Raw genomic sequence first — 9,322 nt, 5'->3', positions numbered from 1 at the left:
GCTTCAGAAAAGTGGTGGGTTTTGGCCACCGTTTACTCGATGCATATATCCCAAACGTGCCCAAATTACATAAAGATCAACCTAATACCTAAATTCTGGTAACTTTATGAAGTACCTAAATTCATTTGAACTCAAAGTTAATGTTTCCATTTCGTTGAATTTTGCTACAACCCAAATTTCGTCATCTTCATGAAGTACCCAAATTTTGCTAAAAACCATTTTGATATTACATTTTTTATGCATCTTCTATTGTTTTTTAAGGAATTATGTAATTGTAAGTCTTCGAATTCATCTAAGTTGAATGCTATTTGTGGATTTGAGATTGGGGTTTTGTTGTGGGTGAATATTAGTCTGCTAGAGGGTAGAAATGCAATCACTGGAGAATAATCCCTTGGCTATATGGGGACAACAGCCAATTTTTCATATTACCGAATGATCTCCCTGGTAAGAAGAATTAGAAAATAAGCTAAAAGTAAACAAAGTTGATATTTTACCGAATAATCTCTTCAGGACATTAATCTCAATTATTAAGACAAACATGAACAGGCCCTTACTCTCTAATGACCCATTAACGCTCAAAAAAACCAATATAGAATACTAATACAGTTCTTACACATAGAGATTTTCATTAGCAATGACTTAAATTACAATATTCAGAATACCAATTAACACCAAACTCAAATGCAGCTACTACTCTTTTAAGGCGTGTCACAGATGGTACAACAACAACAATGGTCATGTTTTTAAGGCGTGTCACAGATGGTACAAAAAACATCTCAGTATACATTCTCCTAAACATCTGAATAATATCATGCAGGTGAAGAAGGTAAAGACCCAAAAAAGAATAAGATCTGCACCCCACACCAGAAAGAAACACATCATAACCCCTGCAGTTTTCCTTACTCACTCAAGTGCGCAACAAAGTATATAGCTCTAAGTTCATTCTCTATCTAAATCAGTCAAAACCAAACCTATATATGTAGCTCTATGTATGTCGTCTACTTAAGAGTTACCAAACTGTACGTACCTATACATATGTATGTCCTGTATGTATATTTTATATGTAGCTCTATGTATGTACGAGTATATAAGACACAAAGAAAGGTTAACTTTAAAATTATAATAATCTATAAAAGTAATACAGTAATATTTAATATTGCAATGTGATATGATAAATATGATAATGATATGATCAAAATCAAACAAATACGTTGTTCAAAAAAGCACGAGGTAGGGACCGTTGTCTTTTTTTAAATTTTTTTTGCAATTTCACCTACCATCCTTTTATGTATTCTCAAATCAAAATCAAAGAGAATCATCAAAATTAACTATTTTCAAGTTCTGCTTTTGATAATGGCATCTTCTTCAAGATCATATGTTCAAAGGAACTTTAGGTATTAATCGTCAAATTAATTATTGTTATTTGCTTAAGTTTATAATGGTAAGTTTATTGTTCGATTATATGTTTCTATTTTGTGTTCAATTCTTAGGGTTATGTTGCAGATAATAAATTATTGATTGATAGCTGAGGAGGTATCAAACATAAACTTTTGAAGTGTAAGTCTTTATTTTTTTCTTTTTAGTCTAATTGTCAAAGCTCTGATTGTTGATGATACTTTTTCTTTTAATTATTCTTTCCTTGCTTCTTTAATCTCGGTATATTTAGGTCATTGTGTTCAAGTTTAAACTTATTTGATAGTGATTGTAACTAATAGTACAAGTTTTTTGCTTTTGATTTACAAAGTTTTTGAGCTTATAATGCCTTTCCATGTAGCTAATATTGTGAGCTCTGGAATAGTGGAATCATTAATGTATTAATAAGATTTTTTTTTTTTTTTTGTTCAGGCGGTCAAATTGGTAGCTGCAGGATCATCAATGAAGAGTTTTCTTAGTTAGGCTTCCTTTATCGATTGTTTTTCCAAGGGATTTGTATTCTTCAACAGTTTGTTTAATGTTATCAAAAGAAAATAATTAGGAACCTGCAAGGATACGTTTATTTATGACATCTTCTTCAAGTTCATTTGTTCAAAGGAGTTTTAGGTATGATGTGTTTATAAGCTTTAGAGGTGAAGATACTCGTAAGACCTTTGTAGATCATCTTTATTCAGCTCTTAAGGACAAAGGAATTCTGACCTACAAGGATGATAAGGAGATCAGGCAGGGCAGAAAGATAAGTGATGAGCTTATCAATTCGATAGAAAACTCGAAATTATACATAATTGTTTTGTCAAAGAATTATGCGTCTTCATCGTGGTGTTTGGATGAGCTTGTCAAGATTATGGAGTGTCAGAAGGCAAAAGACCAGATCGCTTACCCCGTCTTCTATGACGTGGAACCCACCGAAGTCCGCAAAAAAATTGGCGCAGTTGGAGAAGCATTTGCCAAACATATAAATTCAGAAGCTGCTGGGAAATGGGTAGGCGCTCTGAAAGAAGCAGCTGATCTTGCTGGATTGGAGTTAAAGACGACTGCTAATGGGTAAGATTTAATAAGTGTTTAATTAATAGTTTGAACTGAAGCTGAATAAACAGAAAGTTTGACCTAAAGTTTAGGGGAGTGGGTGTAGTGAAGTTTCTAGCATTCTGTGGCTATATTTATGTATGAAAAATACAGCAGAGTTTCATTCATTTCTTTCTCTGTTTATTCAATCTTTATTTTGAGTTCTTGTATGTTGATTACAAAACTGTAAGGGGGTATTGAGCAACTTAACATACAGGCACGAGGCTGAGTTTATCAAACAAATTGTTGAAAAGATTTCACTAGAGTTACTTCCCATTTGTTCAAGTGCAAACGAAAATTTAGTAGGCATGAAGTCCAGGGTTGAAGATGTTGTATCAAGTTTAGAAATAGGTATTGATGATGTCCGTGTGATAGGGATCAAAGGGATGGGAGGTGGTGGGAAGACAACTTTGGCCAGAGCTGTTTTTGATCAAATATCTCATACTTTTGAAGCTCAAAGCTTTGTTGCAAATGTAAGGGAAGTTTCAAAAGCTTCTGGTTTGAAATCTGTGCAGAAACAGATCCTTTCGGATGTGACAAAAGATAAAGACATAACCGTAAACGATGTTTATGACGGGAAAAATAAGATGAAAAGATTGATGCCTAGTAGAAGGGTTCTTGTTGTTCTAGATGATGTGGATCACATTAATCAGCTTGAGGATTTAGCAATTGAGCCTAATTCGTTTAAGCAGGGGAGTAGAATTATCGTTACAACAAGAGATGAGGATGTGCTCAAAGTACGCGGGGTGAAGATAACCATTCTTGATGTCAATCTGTTATCGGAAAAGGAAGCAGTTAGTCTTTTTAGTAGGTATGCATTTGGGAGTGAGATTCCAAATCAAGGTTATGAAAAGCTATCAGAACAAGTTGTACGTTATGCAGATGGTCTTCCCCTAACGATCAAGGTTTTGGGTTCATTTCTTGGTGGTAAAGATAACCTTGAGTGGATAGATGTGTTGGAAAGGCTAAAAAGAATTCCATTGAGGGAAACTCTTGAGCAACTGGAAATAAGCTATATAGGTTTAGAAGATGACTACAAAGAAATATTCCTTGATGTTGTGTGCTTCCTTAAAGGTTGGGAGAAAGACGACGCGATTAAAGCACTTGAAAGTCAAGGGTATAATGCTAGAATTGGTTTAAGAGTTCTTGAGCAAAAATCACTCATAACTATTTCTTACGATAATTGTTTGAACATGCATGACCATATTGAAGAAATGGGCAAAAATTTAGTTCGTCGTTTACACCCTGATGAGCCTTGGAGACATAGTCGATTGTGGATTGAAGAAGAAATTAAAGATATATTGGAGAATGACCAGGTACTTAAATAAGGGTCGTCATTTATTCATAAGATATCGGTTGTTATGATATAACTAATTAGTTTTACAATAATCACTTTCTTATTACAGGGTATGGAAGCAACAAGAGGCATCCAACTTAGATCTATGAAAATTGAACCCGAAATTTTAATGAGCGGTCTTCAAAACATGAAGAAACTTAGATTTCTTTGCTTTATATATCCTTATAGTAGTAAAATTGGCAAATGTGGTCCATACTTGCCAAACAGTTTACAATATCTGGAGTGGTATCAGTTCCCCTTTGAATGCTTGTTATCCAGAACATTTACGGCAGATAATCTTGTTATACTGGAAATGTCTGGAAGCAGTATTGTACGACTTTGGGAAGAAGGAGAAAGAAAGGTAAGATGATGTGGTTTATTAATTGTTTTGCATGATTTCTAAATGTTATATGTACATAGTACACCAATATTCATCTTCTTCATCTTTTTTTTTTTTTTTTTTTTTTTAATTATGTTTCTTTTTCCATCACAGGTTCTTAAGAAGCTCAGATTCCTTAACCTCAAAGGGTCAAATTTGGTGACCTTTGACTTCGAGTTCATTCCGAACCTCGAGACATTAAATCTTTCAGGTTGTAAAAATTTAGTAGAGTTTAATATTCCCAATGGATTTCCAAAACTCAAGTTCCTCAACCTCAAACGCTCAACCTTGAGGATTCTTAACCTTGGGCCGATTCCAGATCTCGAGACGTTAATCGTTAAGGAATGTTATGATTTGGTAGAACTTCATATTCCTTTTCAATGCCCAAAACTCAAATCCATTATCCTTGAATCGAAAAAAATGAGGATCCTTGACCTCGGGCTGATTTCATATCTCAAGACATTGAGTCTTGAAGGATGTGATTTGGCAGAACTTCACATGCCCAAAGAATGTCCAAATCTGGAATATCTCAACCTTGGTTTTTCCAAATTGAGGAACCTTACCCTTGGGCGAATTCCGAATCTTGAGTCATTAAATCTTGGCAGTTGTTGTCATTTGTTAGAACTTCACATGACCCACAGATACCCTAAGCTCAAGTCCATTATCCTTTGTGAATGCTCAAAGTTGAATAAACTTGACCTCCGGCCGATTCCGGATCTCGAGACATTAAGTCTTGAAGGATGCGATTTGGTGGAACTTGACATGCCCGACGAATGTCCAAATCTAAAATATCTCAACCTCAGTCTTTCTAATTTGAGGAAGCTTACCCTAGGGCAGACTCCATATCTCAAGTCTTTAAATCTTAGTAGTTGTTGTGATTTAGTAGAACTTCACATGCCCTACAGATACCCTAAGCTTACTTTAGAAGGTGGTAATATTGCAGAGGCCCCCAAAGATCTTGACCAGTTACAATGCTTAGAAGAGTTGATTATTTCTGCTAAAGAGATTAAGAATCTTCCAGATAGCCTTTGTATGTTAAAACAACTGAAATCTCTTCGTGTAGAATCGTGTTGGCTTATCGAGAAGCTACCTGAGGATCTTGGCCTATTAGAATGTTTAGAGGAGCTAATCGTAACAGATTGTGTATATCTACGTGGTATTCCAAACAGTATCTGTAAGATGGAACATTTAAAATATCTCCATCTCTCCCATTGTTTTTTAGTTGAGAAACTTCCTGAGGAAATAGGGTTATTAGAAAGTTTGAAAGAGTTGAACATACAAGGTAGTGGCATAAATCGTCTTCCTGTGAGCATCTTTCGGTTAAAAGGTCTGCGTATTGTTGGGAATATATGGCGGCTTCAGTCTAATGGTTATAAATCTGTGATGCAAACCGCTTATTTTGGAACTTACTGGTACATATAGATGTGATCAATAACTCAGACACAACTATATGAAGCCCTTGAGTCACAAATAATATATCCACTTCACAAGGATGAGCTATTGTACATAATCTAGCTTTTTAATTTAGATTTCAGTAGAATATTTTCATTTTATTATAAGTATGCTTCTAAATAATTAACATGATTTCATTTTGTATCTGTTAAAACTATATTATACATATCGCAAATAATTAAATAATGATTGGAGTACATAAAAGCATTATTTTTGCAGTCTTAATTGTTTAATGGAGTACTGTTTATAGTATTTGATTATGTTGTATATGGTGAGCTGGTGGATAGTGTTGAGAGCTTGATACATGCATTATCGTTGCTTATTCGATTCAGGTGAACTTGAATGCACGTGATAAAAACAAGTTTAATTTGTTGGACAGATACACTTATGAACTGGAGGTCGATCAGTTGCTAATTTTGGTTCCAGATGATCAATGAGGTTGTGTCCAGCAAATGACAAATGGATGGAAATCGTCTTTATCAATTCCTGATCAACTGGTGTTTTTGTTTTGTTTTGAGTTTTCTATGCATTTAAGTTTCTGTCATGTGTTCGTCCTTCATGTTTGTAACTAATTTGTTGTTGATAGTCTGGACTTCTGGTAATTCGATTTGTTAACATTAGTCATTAATTAAGCACTTTTACTTGAGCCGAATATTGCGGCTGCAGTACACTGTTGTAACTTGTAAGCCCAAATGATATTAGTTTATGATCTTTACCAGTTCTTTTTGTTTTGCCTTTAATTTTTAAACATTTATTCATTTAACAGCTGTTTCAACATGATAGGAGCTCATGGGCTTGACCTTGTGTAAGCCCAATCTAAGTCCTAAATTTTGTTACTGAGGGACAGCTTCTTTTTCTTTATACTATCGATCTGAAATTAAACTCATTTAATCAGTTGGAAACTTTGCTATTGACTCGCAAAAATAGGCAGGGTTTAAGATGGTCCATTGAAATATATTGAGAAAAGAGGGCCAGATCACCATTGAAAATAGCATCAAAAACTACCATCAGCATTCTGCCAGTTGATTCACATGGTTATGGTTATAGTTTATTAAAAAAAACAAATTATTACCATTTGAATGCAATATATAACCTCTTATTACTGAAAATGGCACCTTATATTGTTGGCGTCATATTAACGCACCTAAGATACAGCTTCTGTTTTGTCTACCTCCTCCATAGCACAATGCTAGGTGTATTTTTTTGGACTCGAAAGTGGTATTTGTGAAATTTGGCATTAGATTAACTGCATTAGTTACAAATCTAGTTACGGGTTTATGAAATTTACCTTAACGTATGCCACAAAAGTATATGTTAGCGAAACCCAATTATTGATTAATTTTAGAGTTCTAAAAGACCTATATAACCTATATGAGAATAGTAACATTATCGTGTGGTCATTTTAGAGTTAATATGCTGAGAATGCACTTTCTCGTGAGGAATTCCATAGTTCTTATGTCGGTGGTTGACGCACGTGTAACATTAGTTCCAAAATGTAAAATACTCAGCAAATTAATACGTTAGTTGTAACCTTGCAATGTTTGTTCTACTCACATTAAGACCTAACGATTTTTTTATAACGACAACTCACACATCCAACATGAATTAATTCACGAATATGCCCACGAAAGGGTTTGAACCCCCAACCTCTTTGGTTGAAAAGCTCATCGAATACTGTTAGGCTATAAGCCCTTTGGTTAGGACCTATTTGATTAAGCGATGAACAAATGTTCTGGGTAAATTATGGTTAATTGATTCATCAATATTTCCAATCATATTATCAACTCTGACAGTAGTACTGCTTTAGGTGTTGTACCTTGGAAAATAGACCATGTGTAGACGGCGAATAGAAAACATGTTAAACATGAGTCTCAGACTACTCTATGTGAGATCACATATCCTTTTATAAATTTCTGAATTTATGTCTAGTTATGTTTGATATGGTATCAACTTGTTACACTTATAACCATAGTATATATCATATATTTACGTATAATAATTCAATTATACGATGATCCGCGGGTAAACCTGCGACCTGTGAATATTTGTGGGTACGGGCATGAATCTAAAAATAAATTCATTAACCAAGATTCGCGGGCAAATGAATCATCAAAAAATCTGTGAGTGCGGATGATGAATGTAGTGGATCTGCGCTCAGAACCGGTGGATGCCATCCTTGGATTCAACTGAAAATATATAAGATTGTATGAGCAACATATCTCAAAACCTTGCGAGTGGTCAAATCTACTAGCTTAAGTATACTTCGAAATTTGGAGCGTACATTTTTTCCCGTTCAATTTTATAACAATTTACGTTTTATCTTTTTAATCAACATGACTTCAATCTAAAGTATAAAGTAGTTATTGACATATTTCAATCTCTAATGTATACTGCTTACGTCTCAATTTATTGGACGCTGTTAAAAAATATGTAATTTGAATTTTATTATTATTATTACTAGCTTAAGGCCCGCAATTTCGCGGGCATTTTTGTATGGTTGTTATCGAAAATGTGATAGTTCCAGTAAAGTAGTTTCATATATAAACTATATTGATGATGAAATTTAAGTTTTTACACATTCATAACCATCACAAAAGACCGTTAGCTCTTCTCGAAAAAAATTTAACATGAAGCACACATTTGTCTTTTTAAACGGGGCATTAGAAGCCTACCAACATTAAAAAGTATAAACGAAACGATAATAAAGTTAAACATAAAACGATACGCATACCAACATATGTTTAATGTTTACATACTTGTAAAATATAAGATAGTTAGTTTAAAGCATTAATACATCAACCGATTGACAAAAATCACTTGACATGGTCAAATGTAATATCAAAATCGGATGATGAACTATATGGTAAAACATTCATCTTCGCTGGACCCTGCAAACCTTAATCAAGAAGCACGATTATTTATCTTAACGAAACCAAGTTTAAAAACCAAAATAGAGGAAACATCATCTTCGACTAAAATATCTTGAACCCAAAAACCGATGAAACATTATAATCTGAAGCACATAATTGGGGTCAAATCAAAATTTATGCATACCAAACAAACCCAAAAGCTTAAATATCTTGAAAGCGAGTTTGCATACCCATAAACCCATACTTCCAACTACCAAAGGTGTTAAAGATGAGATGCACTACAGAACAATGGTGTCTAGAAGCATACATTGCAAGATTCTAAGCCTTTAGTTGCAAACATAAAAATGAACCATAATTAGCAACACAAAAAAATGCTAAAACAATGATGCACTCGATACCCATTTCTAACTGGTGTTCCTTATTACGACCCTTGAAAGCTCGTTTGACCCATTTAGTATCCATCTTCTCTGGCGTTGTCATTTTGATGTCGTTTATTATGACCCATTTAACTTTGTCTAAGCATATGATATTTTTAGGTCTTGAATAACATAACATTGTATTATGATAATCTGCAAATGACATCAATATTAAAAGTTAGCAAATAAGTGTAACATGTATGACGACCCATTCTATTTACCCAAAATGACATATCTGTGAATAATAGTTGGCCACATACACACTGAATAAATATAGGCATTTTCAATGTTATAAAGCCAACATTATCATACACAAAGGTTGAAACTTGAAATTCTTACTAACACTTAAAGTATAAGATGTAACATCATA

General features: G+C 33.9%; 1 protein-coding gene across 1 annotated transcript; it reads left to right on the top strand.

The window, feature by feature from the left end:
- The first annotated feature begins 1,999 nt into the window (after positions 1-1,999).
- On the top strand, positions 2,000-6,242 carry LOC139893299 (TMV resistance protein N-like). Its single transcript, XM_071876459.1, has 5 exons — positions 2,000-2,478; positions 2,717-3,815; positions 3,906-4,196; positions 4,329-5,716; positions 6,046-6,242. The coding sequence occupies exons 1-4, from the start codon at positions 2,000-2,002 to the stop codon at positions 5,634-5,636; spliced, it is 3,177 nt and encodes a 1,058-aa protein (XP_071732560.1). The 3' UTR covers positions 5,637-5,716; positions 6,046-6,242.
- The last annotated feature ends 3,080 nt before the right edge of the window (positions 6,243-9,322 follow it).

This window comes from Rutidosis leptorrhynchoides, chromosome 2 (genome assembly GCF_046630445.1).
Source record: "Rutidosis leptorrhynchoides isolate AG116_Rl617_1_P2 chromosome 2, CSIRO_AGI_Rlap_v1, whole genome shotgun sequence".
Lineage (NCBI taxonomy): Eukaryota > Viridiplantae > Streptophyta > Magnoliopsida > Asterales > Asteraceae > Rutidosis > Rutidosis leptorrhynchoides.
Note: the sequence above shows the minus strand (reverse complement) of the source record. Positions and strands in the feature narration are given on the sequence as shown.